The following is a 24,301-nucleotide window of genomic DNA, read 5'->3' on the forward strand; positions in this document are numbered from 1 at the left end:
TATATAGGTAAGCACCCACCTATGGCAGCTAGGTCTAGTAGATTATCAGCATGCTGTAGGCCTATTTACACAGACAACTTTACATGTATATGGGTTATATATAATCTATTCACGTATTCCCATTTCCTAACATACAGTAATTACATATATTGAGTAACAACGTAAGGTTATTTTATTCTATTATTCTAGTGAGGAAAGCCTTAATTTAACCTCAACCTAGGGGGTGAATGGGCAAGGTGGTAGTTACTACTAATAATTTGCTACTGATGAACAATTTTTGTCAGATTTTAGTTTTTAAAATGTCATGGGGTTGTTGTTGTTTTTGCAATTTTCTACTGTCTGGCCCTAGTTATAATCAAATAAATTTATTTTTGCTATAAAGTGTTAAATACATGAAATAAAAAAGAGTCTATATCGTGAATATAAATTGTGAAATCTGACTGAACTGGCCTGCAAGCAAACTGAATTATGAATCTTGCAAATGGAAGTGCTGGAGCACCAAGGTTGGACTATGCTTATGGCATCAGTCAGACTTATTCCAGCCCTGGCAATAGACAATGCCTCATCAGCATTTCTGCAGGTCTGTTTACTCAGCAAAGACAATGGGGGCCACTTCATGTATTGCATTATTAGGTTTAGTGTGTGCCTAAAAATAAGGTTTGCATTCACTCATTTGCAAATGTGAGTACTATAGAAACAGCTTATCAGGAGCTGTGATTGTCTGCATTTTCTACTGAGCATGTACTCAATGGTAAATTCGGGTTGTCCCTGAATAATATACGAAATGGCCATGAGATGCAGTGTGCTATATTCTTATTTACTTATAAATAATGAAAATGAAAAGTAAAATATGAAGTTGTTTACTGTTAACTGAGATGAAATTCTTACATTTTGCATTGGGTTGGAGCAAAGTAGTATAAAGTTACTCTGCAAGTAGGTTCGTGGAGATTTACAAGGAGGTTCCATATCAAAAAGAATGCAGACTGCAGTCAGGATGTCCTTCACAAGAATAATATCTGAGGTCCACTGGGGGGTGCTACAGGATAATGTCCCTTACAAATGTCACTAAGGGAATTCCAGATTCTTCTTAAGCTTAGGAAAACAGATGGCCAACGTTAATTTAGTGTCTCCATGTGAAAAAAAACTGGCTGATTTTCTTTCTTTAAAACTACTAATTAAGACAAAAATACTAATTAAACATTTAAACATTTAATATAACACAAAACAAATATTCCATTTTAAATATAGCACAGCTATAGAAATGTTAAAAAAAAATAGCATTTCATATCCATATATGAAAACTCCTCCACTCAGAAACTTTCGGCCATTGTGTGGAAACGATCAAAAACCAATTTTACTTGAACACCAAAAAAGCAGTTAAAAGAGCAACTGCCATAATAATTGTTCTAGAGATTTCCATGCTTCCTGTGAACAAACACATCAGGGACTTGTTCAGGGAACAATTGGGTCCTTAAGGCGGGGTCTCCATGTCTTGCTGCTCTTGACAAAAATAAATACATTTCAGTATTTTTTCCTCTCTGGTATTGTATTACATGTTAAATAAGCTTTTATCAATTTAGGCTGTTTTATCCATTTAGGTGCTTTATAGGGATTGCAAATACTACCCAAATTGGATTTTTAAAAATTTTTGATATAGAGAAGATAGGTGTAATATAACTGATCTTTGTTAAAACAAGGTATATAAGCAACCTAGTTCTATGAAATACTACTTTTCAACCATGAAACTTGGAGGGCTGTACCAGTGGTGGGATCCAAAAATTTTAGTAACAGGTTCCCATGGTGGTGGGATTCAAACAGTGGCGTAGCGCCAGTGGGGCTGGGCGGGGCACGACGAGGGCATGGCCGGACATTCCGGGGACAGGGCATTAATAATTTCTCTGTTACTGTAAAAAAAACCTCTTACTGTAAAAAGTTCCTAATTTCCAGCTGGTATCTTTCTGTCCATGATTTAAACTCATCATAGCAAGTCCTATCGTCTACTGCCAACAGAAACAACTACTTCTCCTCTAATTGACTGCCTGTCAAATACTTAATACTTTCAAATACTTAATTTTGTTTCTAGAAATCAAAAGAAGGATACTTTCCTTAAACAAGGAACTTTACCATATTTCTAAAACATGTTTTTAAAACAGCCCAACAGGGAGAATTATCTCGTTTTCTACCTTCGCTAACCAGCCACATAGGAAACAACAGGACTTTATGCCAACTGTGAAATCATGAGTGATCACGACAGTTTAGTGAAGATTCACCATCACCACTGTTTGTTAACTATATTCTGAAGGGCTAATACATTCAATACTCAAAATAATTTGCACTTTAGATTAAGACACAAATTCATTAAAACATGGATCTGATGGACCATTCCTACTGCATAGGCATATTCAAGAGCTAGATATCCAGGCTACTGCCAGGATACACAGGATACTCAATACTTTTTAAAAAATTGAGTAAGCATTAGTAGTTAGTAGCATTAGTAGTTAGTAGCATTAGTAGCATTAGTAGTTAGTACCTTTAACCTTTCACTTATACAAAATGCTTTGTAATCCTTTAGCCCCATAAATACCTAAAATCAGTCATTAACACTCCCTTTTTATTCCTGGGTGACCTTGGGCTAGTCACAGCTTTCAGCCCCACCCACCTCACAGGAAGTTTGTTGTGAGGGGGGAAGGGCAAGGAGATTGTAAGCCCCTTTGAGTCTCCTGCAGGAGAGAAAGGGGGGATATAAATCCAAACTCTTCTTCTTCTGTTTAAAGTAAAAAATAAACCAGAACATCATCCATTGTGAACTAGAATTTGCAATCCATACTGTATATTCTGCAAATATTTCACATTAATTAATCCTGGATTATAGACACAGATTAGCATAACATTCTCACATACAGGAATACAGAGCTTTTAAGTGGCCAAGCATCATGGTAAATCACAATTTATCGCAAAATGAACAGACAGAGTGCCAAAATAAATAGCCTACCAAGCAAGTAAAGAGTCCCCTGGACCCAACAGTAGTTAAAGGGTCCCTCCTCTTACTAGCCAGCAAGATCCGGGCTACGAGAAAGAAGAAGAGAGGGGAAGGCGAGGGTGTGGAGACGGAAAAGCGAACCCAATTAGTAACCCCCTCTCGGCACACACAAATAATTAGTAACCCACTCTCGGGAACTGGTGAGAACCTGCTGGATCCCACCTCTGGCTGTATCCCAAATTCACTGTTTAATGCATATTTGTTTGTTAAATTGTTTTTGCTCTCAGAAAACCAAGGTACTGTGGAGCCAAGGGAGTAAGCCAGAGGTGGGATTCAGGGGGTTCCGAAGGTTCTGTAGAACCTGTTAAAATTTAAAATATAACTTTTTAATACTTAAAATATTTTATTAAGTATTAATATTTTAATACTTAAAATAAAAAGTGACATTAACAATTTTTAAATACTTTTTAACAGTCATTATTTGAATCCCACCACCATCAGAACCTGTTGTTAAAATGTTTGAATCCCACCACTGGAGTAAACCCATAAAATTGTAATTTTTCCTAAACAGTTGTTAATCATCCTGAACTGAAATTATTTGTAAGAATTAGTGGAGTTAATCCAAGAGGGTCAAAATTTAGCTTGAACCAAAAACATGGCTTGGAACCAGGCACATGCTTCAAGCAGCACCCTCTGTCTAGGGTTGCTAATCTCCAGGTATCACCTGGAAACCTCCCACTGTTACAATTGATCTCCAGACAACAAAGATCTGCTCCCTTGGATAAAATGGTTACTTTGAAGGGTAGACTCCATGGCATTATACCCTGCTAAGATCCCTCCCCAAACCCTCCCCTCACCCTCCTTAAATCTCCAGGTATTTCCCAACTCAGAGCTGGCCTGAACAGAACCCAGAGAAGGGCACTGGTAATGAATCGTGGAGTACCGGATAATGGATTTAAAAAATTTAGTTTGTATGGCTTCTAGGAAACAATTTTTTTTTATAAAGACATATCTGTGAGCATTCACTTCTCCAGAAAAAAAGGGGAAAGCCAAACTGAGGTTGTTGTTTTTTGCTTTGGGGAAAGGGGCAAAAACAAACAGACAAACACAGCAAAAACAAACAGACAAACAAGACAGCAAAAACAAATAGACAACTAAAACAGCAAAAACAGACAACTAAAACAGCAAAAACAAATAGACAACCAAAACAGTAAGCACGTTGGTGCCCATGGACATCATGTTGGGAATATTAATGAAGGCAATGTATTAGATAGAATTATGTAATAGTGAGTAAAATATATGTTTGTGTATATCTACATATAATGTATAAAATAATTATGAGCCACGGGTCTCGAAGAAGAGCCTGCCTTCTTCTTTTAAGGCAGGAAAGTAATAGTAATGGAACAAAAGGCAAATGTAAGTTTTAACATCCCCCCCCCCCCAAATTAAACATTGCAGGGTAGTAACAGGTTGTTTTGTTGTTGATTTCAAAATATTGTGGTCTGTAATTTTGCTTACCATATATGCTCGCATATAAGTCAAATTTTTCAGCACATTTTTAGCACATTTTTCAGCCTCGACTTATGCGTGAGTGAGGTGTATTTAAAAAAATATGTTAGGGTTTTTACTTTGTTGGCCAGCAGGGGGCGAAGTTTTTATGTTAGCGGCACCAGAATTTCAGGCTATTATCAGGTGACCCTCCTGATAATATCAGCCAGGTTTGGTGAAATTTGGTTCAGGGGGTCCAAAGTGGGTACTCCCATCCCCCATTGTTTCCAATGGAAGCTAATAGTAGATGGGGTCCATACCTTTGGGCCCCCTGAACGAAACTTCACCAAACCTGGGTGGTATCATCAGGAGGGTCTCCTAAAGATACTCTGAAATGTTGGCAGTGCTAACGTAAACATTCCTTCCCTGACAGGCACCCTCAAATTTTCCTCAAATTTTTCCCAGATTCTCCCTTTAAATCACCCCCCCCCCACACACACACACACACACTTCTGAGTGGATTTAAAGGAAGAATCAGGGCTTACAGAGCTAGTTTACTGCTTTTCTTTGACATAAATATTCAAAAACATTTAACCTACTGATGCCTCAATTAATGTAATTTTATTGGTATCTATTTTTATTTTTGAAATTTACCAGTAGCTGCTGCATTTCCCACCCTCAACTTATATGTGAGTCAGTAAGTTTTCCCAGTTTTTTGTGGTAAAATTAGGTGCCTCAACTTATATGCGGGTAGACTTCTACACGAGTATATATGGTATTTGTAGTTTCGAATCTTTGTGCCTGTTAATACTACTTTGCAATGTACACACTGAAGTCCACACATGTCTCAAGTTAATTTGCCTTTGTGAAAATTCTTTCAAACATTGGAGCTTCAGTTTTCTAAATTATATGCTGTTTCTGTTGTTGATGTGTGAGTATATACTGTCTACAATCATGCAAGTTGTTGTGGTTTTACTGTGAACCATGTCCCAGACAGTAAATATTATGCAATTGCATACTTTGCTCATTTGACTTTTCTTCTAGTTTAATCATCATCTGAGAACTTGTGGGACAAAAACAATAATGATAACTTCCTTGCTATTGTTGGTAATGCGGGAGGGAGGATTTATTTTCTAGAGAATGAGGAAAGCCAATTGCAAACAATTCTAGACAAATGAAAATATATTTAACTAGCTCAGCATGTAGTTTTTGTTCCTTTTTCCAAATCCATAGAATAGAAAACAAAAAAATTCTTTTCATATTTCATATTTCTGAAAACTGACTTTTGAAATTGAATACAAATTTGACCTTTAATGATACGCTGTGGATATGTAAGCCAGGGGTAGGGAACCTGCGGCTCTCCAGATGTTCAGGAACTACAATTCCCATCAGCCTCTGTCAGCATGGCCAATTGGCCATGCTGGTAGGGGCTGATGGGAATTGTAGTTCCTGAACATCTGGAGAGCCGCAGGTTCCCTACCCCTGATGTAAGCCTTCCAGCATTTGCTTGCTACTTGTCCATGTTACATTAAAATGTAACAGTTTTAACAAGTTGCTGTACTCATTAAATAATGAATATCTCTTAGAAGATTGGACAAGATTAAACCCATGTTGCTGGGAACTGACTTGTTTTGTTTATTCTCGTAAATACATATGCAAAACTCTTGCCCAGTATTCTGGATCTGATTTAAGAAGTTCCACAGCTTCCTAGTCAAGTCCTAGTACTTTCCCCTCCTTGGTTACTGATATCAGTTCAGTTGTTTAATTTTGCCTGGAGTAACTGAACACCAACAATTGTCCAACTCAATCATGGAGCCACCAACTCTATGTACAGTGTTTTAAACACTTCTTTATAATGTTGTTTCCATTCCTTGGGCACTGCCCCAACCCACAGAGGTTTTCTGCTTTGTGTCCCTGCTGTCACTATTTCCCAGAAATCTTTCACATTATTTGTTTCAGTCACAGTGATTAATCTTTCCCAAGTCTGAACTATCACCAGCTGTTTTTTTATGCTTGAGCATCAATCTCCATTCCATTTATGCTTAAGCAAGCTTTTGAACTTGAAAGGAGAATTATATTTTCTATATTGTAGCACTGCCTGATTAATTAGCCATTTTTCTCTTTGCATTCTTTGCATGCAAACCATGAATGGAAGCCAATAGAATTATCTCTTTTCTTAACTATAGCAAAAAACAAATGCTGTCCCAATAAGAAAATGTTCTCAAAATAAGAAAAAGTCTCATTTGGGGCTCTTTTAAGGTGGTTCCTAAAATTCTGAACAGGCAATGTCACAAGGATCTCCTTTATTTCTACAAGTTGTCCGTATAGTAGACTGATAGACTGAAGTCCAAGCTACAATCATAACTTATCTAATAAAACTATCATATCAGGAAGGGGCCAAACAATACATTTAGGGAGATGGTGACTACCCATAAACAATCCTGTTTCAGAACAAAGACAATATTTAATAAGCAGAATCCAGCTGCTACTGCTAAGCAGCTGATCAGATGCCTGGACTCTATATGCGGATCCCAAGCAGTTGGATTAGGCTGTGGAATTATCCACCCAGCATCTGTTAGCAAGTACAATACATCTTACAATCAGGTATATACACTAGGCTGGGTGCATGTTACCTTATTTGGATTAGGGCGATTGTAAATAGCATATATGTACAGAGAAAATTGTTATGTTTGCTACACATTGATGACACATTTTTCTTATTCTTGACAGGTGATACTGGTGAAAAAAAGGAATGAGAATGACTACTTTTTGTTGATCCCCAGCAGCATGTCAGGTAACATAATGTATATTATAAGAGTTTGCCACTTCTTTTTCAGCACTGTGGTTCTGCAGATGCTAGAACCGTGGCGCTCTGTGTGACATAAGTCCAGCTTCAGTGATTCCCACATTGGAATTGCGTTTACAAAGCATTTTTCATATTGATGATAATTGAGGTAATTTTTGTTGAAACTTGAGTGTGCATCAGGGCCCTGCTAAGTTTTGCATGATGGACATTACTCCTGATGCGGAATTCCATCTGTATTCAAAATGGTATTCCCATTTAGGTCAAAGGAAGGAATATCCATGGAAAGTGATCCACTGAAGTGAATGAAGGAACTCTTATTTATATGGGAATACTCTCTATTGAGCAGAATGTCCACACGTGCCCCTGCCTTATCTTTTATTCTTGTTTCACGTTTGCTGGGCAGATAGGACAGAGAGAAGAGGAAAGACAGGAAAGAGGCAGTTCTGAGTTATATTCATGCAAATGAAAGGGAAAGAGACATAGACAAATGGTAGAGAGAGCTTCTCTTTCAGTGCACTACTAAAATCTGGATGCAGATGTTAATGTATTTAGAGATAAATCATAGAATCATAGAGGTGGAAGGGGCCATATAGTCTAATCCCCTGCTCTGTGCAGGATCAGCCTAGAGCCTCCCTGACATCTGTTTGTCCAGCTGCTGCTTGAAGACTGGCAGTGAAGGGGAGCTCACCACTTCCTAAGCAGCCAATTCCACTGTTGAACTACTCCCGCTGTCAAAAAATATTTCCTAATATCCAAGCAGTACCTTTCTTCCCATAATTTATATCCATCTTTGCTGCCAACAGAAACAGCTTTCTGCCCTCCTCTTAGTGATAGCCCTTCAGATACTTACAGAGGGCAATCACGTGCCCCCTCAACCTCCTCATCTCCAGGCTGAACATTCCCAAGTCCCTCAGCCTTTCCTCATAGCGCTTGGTCTCCAGGTCATTCTCATTCTACACTCTCTTTCTACACCTGCTCCATTCTGTCCATATCCTTTCTGAAGTGGGGTCTCTAGTACTGCACACAATTCTGCAGATGCTGCCTGATCAATGTAGTGTACAGTAGGATTATGACATCTTGCAATTTCCATGTTATACTTCTGTTGACACACCCCAGGATTGCATTAGCCTTTTTTTTGTCAATGCTGCTTATATTTAGCTTACCTGTATACCAAGATCTTATTCACAAATACTGCTACTCAGAAGGATATCCTCTATCGACTATGTGCATTTCTTATTTTTGTTATCCCAATGTAAAACTCGCACTTGTCCTTGCTGAATTGCACCTTTTCCACTGTATTCAGATCTCGTGGAATTCTATCTCTGTCTTCTGGTATGTTTGCTGTTCCTCCAAATTTGGTATCATCTGCAAATTTAATGAGTAGTTCCACTGCTCCCTCATCTAGATCATTTGCAAAAATATTATAAAGTATCATGCCTAGAACAGAGATTTGTGGTACCTGCTGGTCAGCTCTCCATCCAGATGAAATGCCATTCACAACTACTCTGTGAGTACAGTTCTCCAACCAGTTTCCTTTTCACCTAACTGTGCCATAGTCCAGTCCACAGTTCTCCAGTTTACCAATCAAAAAATCATGGAGAACCCTGTCAAAAGCTTTACTGAAATGAAGGTAAACAACATTGACAGCATTCCTTCAATCCAGTAAGCTCATCACTTAATCAAAGGAAAAAAGATTGGATGGGCAGGACCAGTTGGGACCAAATCTGTGCTGACATCCCTTGATCAATGAATTGTCCTTCGGATGCTCACAGCTTGATCCCTTTTAAATCTGCTCTTATATCTTCCCTGCTTAGAGGTTCAGTGGCATAGCTAGGGGGGCACAAGGGAGCTGGAGCCACAGGCATAATTTCCTCAGGGTTCATTTTAGGGCCACCACCCCCCCCACATCACCCCAGTTTGGAGCTCCCTGTGGAGTTCAATGCAGGGATACACTTTGAACACCAGTGAGCAGGTCTCTACCCCACCCCCAATATCCATGGGACATGGAGCCAACAGAATAAATCTAGAGCTGGACAGCCTTCATTCTCAGTCTGGCTTCAGTGAGACTTGGATCAATCTCTAAGCTGCAGGCTGGAAGCGTGCAGTTTAAAGCTGGATCCACAGCTTGCTAAGGCCAGGATCAAACTGGCCCTTGCTGCTATGAATTCCATATGGAGATGGGGATGGGGCAAGGCCAGTTGGCCCAAGCCTGATCTCCACTTGGAGATTGGGGGCAGGATGAGGCCTTCTCACTGGCATTCAAGTGTACCCTTGCCCTGAACTCCATGGAAAGTTTAGGATGGGGCACAGCTGTGGGGGTGCAGTGTTCAGGATGAACCCAAGGCACCATTTTAGGAAGCTGTGCCCCTGCAGAGGTCAGACTATCTGACCAGCAGTTTTCTTGGTCATTCCTCCTCCCTTTTTTGAAAACTGGGACAACATTTGCCATCTTCCAGTCTTATGGCACATCTCTTATCCTCCAGGAGGTTTGGAAGATGATGGACAAAAGCTCTGTAATCTCTCTAGGAACTTCTTTGAGCACTCTCAGGAGCATGCCTGGGGGATTTGTACTTTTCTAATGCAGCCAGGTTCTTCTCAGCAATCTCTCTGTCCATGTCAAGTGGCAATTCAGATGACATGCCTTGTCTACTACATTTATCCATCTTCCAGCTAGATCACACTGAGGCTTAGGCCCAACCCAAAGGCAATCAATGAATTAACAGCAGGAAATTCAACACACATACAAAAAAAATGGATAACTCAGTGGAGCCCAAGTCTTAGACTACAGGTGAGGTTATTTTTTAACACAAACCCCTGTTGGCTGTTGAATATTCAGGAACAGAAGACAAAAGCATACAGGTAGGAGAGGCTGAGTGATGGAGTTCAAAGGGCAATCAATTCAAATCATCAGAGATGCCTGCCAATGGAGCAGGAGGCAGAGAGCACCAGAGAAATATGGAGCAGGGAAGACGTGAGAAAGCTAGGCATGTAGATGGAACAGGAAACAGGAGCCACGTAGAAGAGACATTCATGGAACACATGGAATGAAGAACAGAACACAAACCACACTTGGGCTCATTTTCTGGAAGACTGGAAGACAATTGCTTTCAGGGCCTCCACTGTCCTGGCTTTCCATACAAAGCACACCAGTGCTGATTTTTTTCCTGAGATGGGTTAAAGCAATGCAAACTCTCATGCACAGTAACCTACACTACCCACTCACCCTCCCTGTAAGATAAAGAAGGGAAGAGAACCTTTCATGTAAGTGCCTCCCTCGTTTTCATTGTAAATGCTTCATTCATTTGCAATCCATTCTTTATTATGTAAATGTTTTGGCTTCCATCCCCATTTCTTTGTCTCCCCAATGCTGCACTAACTGTGCTGGTGGCAGCAGCTGGTTCTGGCGTCCAGCCAGACAAGATGGGGGAGAGGGAGTCCCACTCCCTCCCACGCACCCCTCCCTGTGCCTCAGACACAATTTTTTATATATTCAGGGTGCTACATGGAAACTGTAGTCTTCAGGATTCCTGCTCAGGTTTTTCTTTGAGAGCTACATTCCCCAGGATGCACCAAGGCAGGGTATCGGTTTGATTGTCAAGGATGCTGTGGGAGGTAGAATGAGAGACAGAGATTCTCCCACCTATTTGTTACCTGCCCAGGGGCTGCCAGCAACAGTGGCCACCAATATGACAGTAGTTGGGGAGTAGAGAAGGAGACTCATGCATTGAGTCATTGCCTCTTTGGTTTTGGCTTGCAGACTAATTTAGCTTTTCAGTTACTTTCCTTCATTGGGAATACATTTATCCTCTCATCCCTCCATCTAGTTCATCTGTCTAGATTCCCCCAAGCTGCCCTCTTCCTCACTCCTGCACAACCTAGGATCCACTTCCCCCCTCCACTGGGGACTCTGACTTCCCCACCTACTGATACCATCCTCCTGTTTTTATTCTTTTCCTGTGTTCTCAGTCCACCAGCCACTCCCTTTCTTTTTGTCAGTGAGGCCTAACCAGTTAACTACTTTCCTTTTTCACTTCTTCCCTGCTCTTCAGCCAACGTATCACCACTTTTTCCTTTCCACGCCTTCCCTCAATATGGCTCAGTGAATTAGTTCCACCACTTTCCTTTTTTACACTCCTATCCATCCAATCAAGCTTAGCAGCTCTTTCCCCTTTTATTCCTTTCTTCATTCTAGCCCCACTTTGCAACCATACCATTTCCCATTTCTCCTTCATATTCCAGCTCACTGGCACATGCATTTTCTCTTTCTTTTATATTCTGGGCCTCAGGCCTAATCCTGAGCAATATAACTTGGTACAGCCATAGGTATGTTGGTTTTCATTACTGAGGGAATTTCATATGCTCAGTAGTTTACCTTATGCTGGTCTATGATTGTAATGAAGATTGACTGACTGTGTTTAGTAGCGTTGCTTCACTTGTACCCTAGCATTGCAATCTCATTTCAAGGCTAGACCTTGATGTATTCAAATGCAAATGTAGCCCTGTAAGTTCCTATAGATGTTCTCTATAAAATATTGGGGATTTGACAGCAGATACTTTGCACAGCACTAAGCTGCAGCTGCTTCCTAAAAGGAAATAATGAAATGAGAAGAGAAGAGCACAGTATGTCAAATACAATATTCTAGAAAAATATTGCTTGCTATCCAATTCTTTGAAAAACAGCTGTAAACACATTATCTAGTGGAAGAAAATGTATATATTTTTTAAAAAATAAGATTTATTTATCTTCTTTATTTATAGTTTCCTTTTTTCACTGTGACACTGAGCAGTTTATATGGTGCAAAACAATACAATTGAATAGCATGGGACATCTAGTAAACAATGCTATAGGATTAAAATTACAAAAATTAGAAACAATACAAAAACAATCAGACATGGCAAGTCAAACAATGCAAAAAAGTGGACTGACAAAAATAGGACACAGTGCAGTAAGAGCAAGATAATTAGTGTGTCATGAAGTCGCAGCCAACTGATGGCGACCCTTTATGGCGTTTCCAAGCAAGAGACTAAAAGAGGTGGTTTGCTATTGCCTTCCACTGCATAGAAACCCTGGTAATCCTTGGTGATCCCCCACCCTACTTAGCTTCTGAAATCTGATGAGTTAGGGCTAACCTGAGCAATCTAGGTCAGTGCAAGAGCAAAAGCAAGATAGCGTATGTGTGTTAAATAACATCAAGTCACTTCTGACTCATGGTGACCCTATGAATTAATGTCCTCTAAACATCCTATTGTTAACAGCCTTTCTCAGGTCTTCAAACTGAGCACCATGGCTTCCTTTATAGAGTAAATCCATCTCAAGTCCTCTTCTTTTCCCACTGTCTTCAACTTTTCCTAGCATTATTGTCTTTTCCAATGTCTTGCCTTCTCATAATGTGACCAATAGCCTCAGATTAGTCATTTTATCTTCAAGGGACAGTTCAGACTTGATTCGATGTAGAACACACTTATTTGTCTTTCTGGTAGTTATGATATCCATAAATCTCTCACCACATTTCAAAGGAATTTACTTTCTCCCTGTCAGCTTTCTTCATTATCCAACTTATATACTCATATATATTAATATAGGGCACTATGGCATGAATTAACTTGATCTTGGTTCTCAGTGACACATCTTTACACTTGAGAATATTTTCTAATTCCTTCGTAACTGCCTTTCCTCGTCTCAGTCTCCTTCTGATTCCAGACCTTTTACCATATTGCTCGCCCTCCTCTGGACCCATTCCAGCTTATCAATATTCTTCTTGAATTGTGGTGCCAAGAACTGGACACGGTATTCCAGATGAGGTTTGGCCAATGTAGAATAGAGAGGTACTATTATGTCCCTCAGTCTAGACACTATACTCCTATTGTTTCAGCCCAGAACTGCTTTGGTTTTCTTGGGTGACTCATCACACTGTTGACTGATGATCAGTTTGTGGTCTACTAAGACTCTCAAATCCCTTTCATATGTACTGTTGTCAAGTCAGGTGTCCCCCATCCTATATCTATGCAGTTTATGTTTTCTGCCGAAGTGTGGTATCTTACATTTATTTCTGTTGAAATTCATTGTGTTAGTTTTGGCCCAGCTCTCTATTCTGTCTAGGTAATTTTGAAATCTGACCCTGTCCTTTGGGGTATTAGCTACCCCTCCTAATTTGGTGTCATCTGCAAATTTGATTAGTATGCCCTATATTCCATTATCTAAGTCATTGATAAAAAAATATTGAATAGCACTGGGCACAGGACAGAATGCTGTGGCACCCCCACTACTCTCCAAGATGAAAATGAGCCATTGGTGAATGCCCTTTGTGTTGGATCAAGTCAGTTAATTACAAATCCATCTAACAGTAACATTGTCTAGCCCACGTTTTACTAGTTTGCTTGTGAGAATATCAAGAGGCACCTCTGCAAAATCCCTAGTAAAATCAAGGTATGCTTCCTAGTCCAAACTGGGCCTGAGATACTGATCTTGAAGGTATGGGGGTCGGGGCAGAGGACACGCCAGCACCCCACTGGCCTGGGGGCTTGCCAGTTGGAAGAGCCCTGTCTCATGGGAAAGGGGAATGGAAGAACCTTTTAAAGGCGAATGGAGAGAAGACCATAGAGGAATAGCCAGGTGAAAGTCTCAGGATGTGTGTGGGATAGTTCTGGAGGAAGCAGGGAAGACAAAACTGGGTGAATGTGAATCCCCTTTGCTTTTCTGAGGCACTAGTGAAGATCCCATCTATAGAAAGGAATGATGGTGGGTGCTACAGCCCACACTCACCCGAAAGCCTCCAGTAGTAGACAGCTACACTGCATGTGCATAAGTGTGCTGCATTTTTGGTGTTTTTTGAGACATTTAAATATGCCAAAGGTGGATTATGTGAATTGAAACTACAGAATAAGCACATATATAAAATAAATGTAAAAAAATGAGGGTAACCCAAGATCAGTTACCATCAACCAATTTACCCATAAAAAGTAAAAAATAAACATCCAACTCCTGGGTCCTTTCTGCACAGCAAATTTAAAGCGGGTTGCAGGCGGGATACATGAACCTGTCCTTGCCCCAGGCCGTTTGCATGGCTGGCCATCCCATGGACAGTTGCGCCGCATGCCTTTGCACGGAGGCGCATCTTTTTTTAACTTACCTCCCACTGATGCGCAGCTACGCAGGCAGACACACATGAACCCCCAGAGCCTTGCTGATGCCTCATGTCCCCAGAAGTGCCTGCAGGGCTCCACAGATGGGAGTCAGGAGTTTTAAAAAAAGAGGAAAGCGCAGCCACATAACATGCCTCCTGCCCAGCCATTTGCTTGGCTGCGGCTGCGAGGCATGTTAAAACTAAAGAATCGCACAAATCGCAATTCTTGAAACCCGGGGAGGGGACATGGAGCAGACTGGCATTAGGAGAGGGATCCGTGCAAAGTTCCACCCCACCACCTGGGTTTTATCCCGCCCTTAACCTGTGTTTATTGGCCCATGCGGAAGGGGCCCTAGAAAGGTGTTGAGTGTTACACTGCTGACATATTCAGGAACACCATTCGTTATGGTATTGACTTCTGCAGAAAAAGCTCTGGTACATGTTAAGTACATCCTACTCGCTCACATGGGGATCTTTATCTGCCGATCAGAGCTGCTGTAAAGGAGTAATGTCATCTTGCAGGTGTATGAATCATGACATGCTTTAGTACATTATAATCAGTACTTTGAATTCAACCCAGGAAGAGATGGGCAACTGATGAGATATTCTCATCCCTGGTGTAATATTTGAATTAAAATTTACTCCAGATAGTAAACAGGCAGCTACATTTTGCATTAGCTAATAATGCTGTGTTATCTTCAAGGGCAAACCCGGGTAAAACCTGTTGCATTCATTTTTGTTTACCTGTACAGTTGATACAGGATCTGAACTGAAAATTATCCATGGCACTGATGTATGGTCGTATGGAACGTGTTGATTTTCAGTCACATATTTAGTCATAAAAGCAGATTCATTTATTTCTCCAAAACCAGTGACTTGTGCAGCAGGTATAAATTACAGACAATGCACACCTTTGACATTTAAATTGCATGTCTGCATCAAACCAAACATGAAGATTTCTCTGTTGTTCATATTAGGAAAAATAAATTCAGTACATGTAAGCACCTGGCAACTTGGCACATGGTGAAAAAAATATGTTGTGTAACCTTTTAAATAGGTGTAGTTGTAGAAATTGAATTTTAATAACTGAAATATTTTAGCTTTTTGTGTAAAATTTTGAAGAACCACATTGCAGTTTATTTTTAAAGCATTCTTTCTTTCATTAAAAAAACCCCCACTGCTGGCAAGTATCACTTCTAGAAAGTCAAGTGCGTTATTTTAGAAATTAGTCAGACTAATAGTTCCAGATAAAACAGAACAGCGTTGGGTATATGCAACATTACAATTGGCCATTAAATAAAATGTTACAAAAATGCTGAAATGCTTTAGTTGTTTTTATGTGAGGAACTGTTTCTCATAAATTTTCCATAATTGTTTCCTTGTAGTAACTAATTTAACCTACTTGGCTGCCTGGCACAGCAAGCTGTCTCCCATTTCTTACCCAGCAGACCATGACAAAAACCTACTAAATTAGAAGTATTATTCCTTTTGACTTATTTTAGAGTTGGTAGAACACATTACAGAAAAGTTTGCTTGTTAGTAAAAGATGTACTGGCTTTGTAATAAGTTTGGGGTGACTAGTGCCTAATCACCATATGCAATGTAGCCTGATATATTACTTAATTGTGAGTCAATAAACAATGGCTCATTACTTTGTCGTGCATTATTATTACAATATATTACAAAGTGACACATTCAGTAGAATTTTTACATGTGCTGATGAGATTGTTAGCTGCTGTCCTTCAGGAATGGCTGGGATAGACCCCCATTTGAGACTTTGGAGAACTTTTACCCCTTAGAATAAACAATGGGCTGATTCAGTATAAGGCATCTTTTCATGTTTATATGCTGCTATTTTACTGTCCACAAGTTTTACCTTTCTATCTTGTCTTACATATTGTGGTTGGAACATCAAGTTCTGTGTATTCAGGTGTATTCAGGCTCATTAATTCTTCTCTGAAAATCTTTAGTTCAGAATATATTATGCACAGATTCTTCAGGGTCAACCATATCAGTCCGTGTGGGATGGTGGACACTGGACAGAAGAGTCTTGGGTTCAAATTTCCCTTCAGTTGTAAAACTCACTTGGCAGTCTTGGCAGTCAGTGGTCCTCTTGGTCTACCTCTGTCGATAAACTAAAAATTGTTGAAGATCTTTATAAGGTGCTGCAAGGCTTGTTTGCTTACCAGAGCCTTTGATGGGCTGTGGCCATTATTTTGGGGTGGGAGGGAGGTATTTGGTTTTTTTACAAATTTTATTTTGCTTTCAATTTGTATTATTTTGATTATTGCTATAAACTGTCTTGAGCCAAGAGAAAAGCAGGATGTAAATATTTTAATAAGTGAGTATTAAAAATCCAGAAGAGCAAAATCATATACACTACTGAGCTTCTTCAACAAAGGCAGAAAAAAATGTAAAATATGGATGTTTGTAGTATCCAAATATGTTTTCAGATTCCAATTATGAAGCAGAACTCATTAATTATTCATAATTATGAACTAAAGAGTTAGAGATGGACTGTCAAGTCCTTCCCACTTCCTTCAGACCATTTCAGTTGAATGAGGGCAGTTCATAAGAAGCCCACCCACTTTTTGAAAAATGTAGCAGGCATCAGGAAAAGTACTGGCAGGTATTCGGAAACCCTGATCTACAGTGAATGTTGGTCCAACTTTTTAAAAAACAACTAATTACAACCCCTAATTTTAAAGGCTGACATTCTCTGAGTATCTGTGTGGAAAGCAACAACAAACTTAAAACAAAACCATTCCAAAGTGCTGGTAGTTCTTCAGATTGCTTGATTTCTTTTGTGGTTTGGGCTTTTTTTTTTAACAACTCTGCACCATCTTTACATATTTAATAGATTAGGATTTCCTGCTGTTGTTCACTTCCTATTTTCCCTTTGCATGATAAAAGAAAATGAATTAAGCATTACTGAATTTGGCCCATGGAAATGCAGCCTACTTAACTGTCCTACCATGCACTCCTAGTCATAAGCCTGATTACATTTGCTGTTGTTGATCTCTCCCTGATGCCAGCCCACTTTCCTGCCCTCAGGTGCTTGCATATTTTAGTGCTTAAAAACAAACCAGCATGAAAACAGTTTATCACTTGCTTCTAGTTCATAACCAAGCCCGTGTGCCCGAAGAGCAAGAGTATGTAAAATAGTTCTTCAGCTCAGCCTTTTTGTTTCTGAGAAGGTCATTGCTATGGAGAAGACATCTAATTCACTCATTGGTGGGATCTGACTCTATCTGATGCAACCTGGCATGATGTGGGTTCCGTTTGGTTTTCAAAGAAGATGGTTCTGTGCATCATCAAGGATTCTAAGTGTGAAGTTGTTCAAGATGCCATTCAGAAACTTGTGAACAGACTTCATATTCTGGACTTTCTCTTCCTTCTTGTCTTAATTGTCTTAACAATCTTGAACAGTGATATCTCCTAGGATTATTATGTTGTCCCTGGGTCATATGCATGATATTTTGGAAGAAAAGGAAGAAGATTCTTAAATAGGGACACTGCTGTTTTTGTGTTATCTGTCCTTACAGTTATTTCTAGCCCTTTTTTCTGTCAGATTGTATGTATGTACACACGTGCTTATGGTGCTATTTCTAATCTACATAGCTATTTTGAATTCATGTATGCTTTCATTCATTTTATAGTTGTACATGATTTTTCTTTTAAACTGAAGACTATTTAGGCTGCATCATTAATATTCAGTAACAATATTAACCAAAGGGTAAGCAGCCTATTCACAGCATAGCTTCTTTCATTTATAAAATAATAGGGGTATCTTAATTTCCTATAATGTTCCTTAAAGGCTTAAGATGTTTCAGTATAAATGTTTGATAATCAAGAGTATTTAAAAAATAATATATTTTTCTGTTATGGACAATTGATCAGATGATATTGTGAATATCTGAATATTGGTTATATTCTAGAAGTATAACTAATGATAACTAACAGTGCAATCCTAATCAAAGTATACTCTTGAAATCAGTGGACTTTATGGGTATAAATCTGCTTAGGTTTATACTTCAAATGCCAAATTTTGACGGTGGTCAGTTATTGCACAAAGGCAAACAGAAGTGTCATCATGACACATAATGCACTTTGTTTTGTATTTAACTTTTTTATGCTGACAAAAGCAATGATAATGATGTAGTGATGTCATAGTGGACTTTTTTGTTGTCCCTTAAATTACAGAGGGGTTTTTTTTGGAGGGGGGTGTAAACACAAGTCCAGATATTCAGGTCAAGATCAAGACATAGTTCAAAGCAGGAACAACAAGGTCAGCACACAGCTATCCCTTTTTCAGCTGCTTATAAAGGCAAGGCTACTCAGAGGGTCTGCATTGCTGTGCACCTCAGACCTGTTCCTGCAAATACTCCTCCTCACTGTCCATGTAGGACCTGTGCTGGGCTGCTCAGAGCTGGAGGGTTGCAGGGTCACTGCACTGTCTGGCTGTGGGTTCATGTCTGACCCCACAGGAGCTGCTTCTCCTTGTGCCACTTCTACTATTGACTGTGGACAGGGACTTCATCAGAGTCCTCAGTGCCTTCTGGACCCGGCTGGTCCGTGACAGAGCTAAAGTAGTAGCTCTGGTCCATGAAAGTTTGTTCCCCAGTAAGTGATCTGTGAGTATTACACAACAAATGGCAAAAAAATAGTATGTACAAGTTTCAGTCTTGGTGTTTCCCCACCTATAGTTGTTACAGTGCAGTTGAGTACCTAGTGAAACATCCATCAGCTCTTTATGTGGGCACTAATCAGATCTCTGCTAAAAACTGAAATGTAGAATAGAAATGGTTGTTATTAACTGAAACTTGAAAGCATCAACATCTAGAGATTTACTATCAATTTTATTCTTTTCACATTCCCCCCACTTTTAACTATATCCATTGCTTCAGGTTGTATGTAGTCAAACTCTAGGCTTCCTCCATTCATCAAAACCCTCAATATAATATTGAAAATTTCTGAAACTCATACAAACCCGACATTAACTCCTTTTTCCTAATGGGATTTCATCAGTACTTTCCTTAAATAGAGGCAAAGTCCAGAGTCAGAAGTAATTCATTTCGATCTTGTGAAAATTGTTTTCTTTACAAAAGTTGAACCAATTTATCCTTAGTATGTTTTTTAATCCCACCTTTTATTGATATATGATCAGGGTATGTTACCTTTTTTGATTTCCACACCAATCCTGGAAAGTGCACTAGGCTGAGAATGTGTAACCAGCTCAAGGTAACCCAGTGAACTTCATGGCAGTCTGAGGATTTTCACCCAGTTTTCCTAGAACTTTTTAACCACTGTACCACACTAGGTCTCTGCGTCTGTTGGAACTTCTTAGTTAACTGCTGACTTAGTAATGAATTCTGGGAAGAGTATGACAACAATATCTGGGTATCGATGTGTGTTATTTTCAAACTTTATGTAAGAGCATAGTGTTGATTGCCCATGATCTACTTTCCAAGTTAGTTTTTGCCTTTGTTGTTCTTGAAATTAAGTTTTATCTTTATGCAGTTTCAAATGTGAAAGTTCTCTTATGTAATGCACAAAAAAGCAATAAAATTGCTAGTAGGAAAAAACATACTTATGTTAATCTCTCTCTCTCTCTCTCTCTCTCTCTCTCTCTCTCTCTCCTCTCTCTCTCTCTCCACACACACACATACTGTGCACAGGCAGAAATTAAAACATACCTGCGCTTATTATGTCTATAATAGTGTGCGTTTGAACATGTATGAGCCCAACAAAGCAAGGAGCAATGCTAAAAGCCCTTGAAACCTTTTTCTTGATTCAGAGAATCGTATGTTGTTTGAGAGTAAAATCTTTCCAAGTAACAGTCAAAGATCTGAAATACACTGAGACATTGAAAAATAAGCTATGTCAGTTTCTCAGGTTAAATGACTCTCTTCAGGTGTGGTAGTGAGAAAAGATTACTCTTTTTCCCATTGGCAAATGCAGTTCAGAACATGAAAGCAGGTCCCTCTGCTTTGCATTTGCCACTCATTTCAGACAGTGTTGTGATGACTGAAAGCAGCACATATACTAATATCATGAAGATTTACATCACTTCCAAAATCCCATGATAACTTGCATCAGTTTAGCTTTAGAGGCACCCTGCAGTAAACTCTAGAGCTAAAAATAAACCACATTTCCATTTTAAGAGAGTTTTTTTGCCACCTGTCAGGTGCATAAATGTATGCCAACCTAGATGATTCCTTGGAGTAGAATGACTGCACAGACATAAGATCCCAAAATCCTACTTTCTATCATCAATCTACTCTAGAGGGTTCACAAGGAAGGCACAAATGTTAAAGCCTCACCTTTCTGGGTTGGCTCCCCTGGCAACTGGCATTCTCAGGTAACTGACTGAACATGGAGATTCCATTTAGCAATTATCAGTGCAATCCGGAGGGTGGGGGAGGTAGATGTGCTTCATCGGGGATGGCAGCCATGGCACAACTGCATAGTCTCCAAGAAGCCTTGCTTTGCCCCAGACAGCAAGCCAAAAGCAACACTGCCCCTTCCCCTGTGAGAGTGGACTGTGCAGCTCAGTAGGCTGCACCATTGATTTTGCTGGTGTAAGTCTGCACTGTAAATGGGAGCATTCCTGGGCCAAAAGGGCTCAGGAAGTCAACCAAGAACCCTATTAAAAGGGGAGAGGAATCTATCCATGGATGCAGCACGTTTCCACACCAGTGGATTTGCCCTCCCTGGGCACTTAGCTCAGTGGAAGGGTGATCGTGCCGCGGCCTTCCCTGGTGCTGGGATCCAGCACCGGATGCAGTGCCAGCATCCCAGCGCCCTTGCCACCCCCAGTGTAGCAGGGGCATGACTGGAGGAGGAGCTGACATTAGTCGGCTTTTTCCCAGCCATTCTCCACCTTACGCCAACAGCCAGCAGGTGCCACCAAAAAGGTGGCATAAGTCTATTGAAACCCAGGAGGGCTTCTCAGCAGCAGAGAGAATTTTTTTTTGCTTTGCAAGCCTCCCCACATCACTGGGGAGCCTCTATGGGAGTAGCAGGGTGGCGCAGTTGTGGCACTGCAGCCGGTCACCTGGCTGCTTGGATGGGGCTGCCCACCAGCCCCTCCCAAGAATACCCTCTTCGGCATTGGCACAGTCTGTTGCACAAAAGGAGTTCTGCTGCTATGGCTGTGTTGGCACCCAGGAGTCACACTGCTACTTGGCTGCCCAACACTGGTTTAAGTGCCCCTGCATCAGTGTAAATGCCCCTTACATCAGCACAAGTGGCATTTACAATGGTGCTGGGGTCCCTCCTCCTCCTCAGTGGTTTCAGTTCCCTCCCCCCCTCCAAATTTCTAATCTTCTGTTGATCTTTAAATCAGCTGAAGTATGCAACTAAATTTTTATATGCAGCTACATATAAAAAAATCCACAGATTTCTCAAAAAGGAGTACAAGCCCACTTTTTTTTTAAAAAAAAGAGGAAATGTGCTTGCATGATTTTTTCCCCTTGTTTAATTTTATATGAAACACAAATGTAAATCGCACATAAAGGGAAGCCTTTATGTAGGAAAGCATTATGTATTTGTTGAACAGAAGGAGTAGTCTTGTTGTTGTTGGTAACGGCATAAAAATTATTTATGGCAAACTGACTTTCAGGTGTGCACGTTGTTTTAAACTGAAGTTTGGAGAACAAACAATATGACGGTAGAAAGCTCTTATTTAAAAGCACTGCAAATTATTATTCATCTAGACAAGCACATTTCATTTGGAACTTTTGCACCCTTAAATTCTGTTGGAAAAAGAGCAATGGAAACCAAGTTGCAACTGCCTATGCTTTCCTACTGTTCTGCACTGGCCAGCTTCTGGCTTGATAGCTAATTTTTTTAATTTAATTAAAAATTTTACATCACATTTAAAATATTTGGCCAATATCTACAAGAGGGGGATATGTCTGAAGAATAATCATCCATTGTCTATTTCACTTATCAACATCGTATCTTCTAATTCTCAAATTTATAAGATAAATGCTAAATGATACATTGTATGTTTTAATGCTTGTGTAGTAAAATGTTCTACACTTTCCCAAAAGTGTGATAAAGTTGCCACATACAAATTGTGTGCGTAGTTAATTCATGGGAGGATTAATACTACCCACATACATATATCATTAACAGAGTCCTCTGTGTTCATGTCTGGAAATTTTATGAGATCTTCGGGGTAAGCTGTTAACAGAAAGTTAGATCATTATCATTAAATATGTAATAATAAACTACTTTTATATACATTAGGGTATGATCTTGAGAAATATATTGGTGGTCAGTTAACATTGCTTGTTAACTATCATGTTATTCTATATACAGTACTTCAATCATTCTACCATTCAGTGTGAATACTCTGTTAAAAATTAGGGCTATCTGCTACGTGCCAGTGGTGTTAATATCCAGCCTATGAGTGGCGCATCATGAGGCCACGAAGCTGAATAGAGATTGGCAGTAGTAGCAGGACCGGAACTGCTAAAGCGTGCCCACATAAGAATGTTAGCCTTAGGTAACAGAGTGTGTCCCAGGTCAGCCCACAATAAGAGCAAAGTCAAACAAGGCTGAATCCTTGATGTTTTGTGTTTTAAGTATCTGAAAATTGTTCATGACCAGCTCCGACCCACAAGACCTCAAATGATCGTATGAGCAAGGTAATAAATTGATGGTAACTTGCTCATGGCCCCATGTTCTAGATGTGACGCTGGTGAAATTTACATCTAGTAGCTCTACCTGTCCATGCCTTTGCTGGATTTGATAGAAAGGAAACGGATGCATATAACTGCACTGAATGGAAACTGACCATGGTGGCTGAAAGTACAGGGCTGAAAAACTCTACATGTGGAGATGCATGTGGATTCTACCCGATCAAAAGAAATGGGGAGACACTTCCTTTCCAGAACGCCACAGCTAAACAAGATCTTGTCAATGCCAACTGCTAGTCAACCAAAGTTTATCAAGTCTCCAGACCATGGCCTTTCATCCTGGGATGGGCTGGTGCACTTTCCTGGCAGCAAATATAAGTGGAGTATCATAGATGTTACAGATAAACATTTGTGTAAGAAAAGGCATTGTGAAAATCCCAGTATGCTCAGAAATGGACTGCAGCTGTCACAATTTCTGCATGCTTCATCGCCATGGACTAGCTCCATACTCCTGCCAAGCCATGCAGATATGACCATTCAAGGCATTTCAAATGTTAAGGAATATCAAATGCAAGCAAAAAGATGCAAAGGTAATTAGAGTGTAGCACATTTGTTCAAATCCATTAATTTGTGATCTAGTCAGACCATCAATGTTAACAGTAGCTTTGTCTGTCAGTATTTTCACTTGTTGCAGGTAACTATTATGTCATGTGTTATTGTTCAGAGTAGCTGTGTATCCCGTTTTGTCTGTTCTGCAATCCTTCACAGATTTACTCTATCCTAAGCCCATTAATGTCAATGGTTTTAGACCAGAGTAACTCGGTATAGGATTGCACTGTAAGTGTTCTTTGTGCGGGTTTTTTTCCTAATTAAAAGGACCCAGATGCTCTGCTGGCAGGTGCTTAAAATCTCCCAAGTCAATGTTCAAACTGCATCCTATAATTTGGTCACAATATTAATATACAGTTTTATTTAGTTTTCCCTGTCGTTTGTGGTCAAATATTTACTGCCTGGATTTTGGCATAGTTGAATATTAATAATTATCAAGCTGTTGGGAGTATTAAGTGTTCCATTATGTCTGTCCAGCTGAGGGCAGTCTTGAAAGATGTAATTTCTTTTATTCTTTAGGCAACAGTGGTAGTGCTTTAATATCTACAGGGTTTTTTTTTTCTTTTGGAGTGGAATACATAATCCATTAATGATTTGTGTCTTTAAGGGGAGGAGGGGGTCTGAATAGCCTGCTGTGACAGGGAGG

General features: G+C 39.8%; 1 protein-coding gene across 3 annotated transcripts in view; it reads left to right on the forward strand.

Annotated features, from left to right (window-relative positions):
• The window catches only part of THRB (thyroid hormone receptor beta), a 221,159-nt gene that overhangs the window by 150,967 nt on the left and 45,891 nt on the right, over window positions 1-24,301 (forward strand). For all 3 annotated transcript variants that reach the window (XM_048510961.1, XM_048510962.1, XM_048510960.1), the window contains one exon: window positions 7,199-7,262. In XM_048510961.1, the coding sequence (XP_048366918.1) occupies window positions 7,256-7,262 (7 nt within the window). In that variant the 5' untranslated portion in view covers window positions 7,199-7,255. The remainder of the gene's footprint in view (window positions 1-7,198; window positions 7,263-24,301) is intronic.

Source organism: Sphaerodactylus townsendi, linkage group LG11, assembly GCF_021028975.2.
Source record: "Sphaerodactylus townsendi isolate TG3544 linkage group LG11, MPM_Stown_v2.3, whole genome shotgun sequence".
Classification (NCBI taxonomy): domain Eukaryota; kingdom Metazoa; phylum Chordata; class Lepidosauria; order Squamata; family Sphaerodactylidae; genus Sphaerodactylus; species Sphaerodactylus townsendi.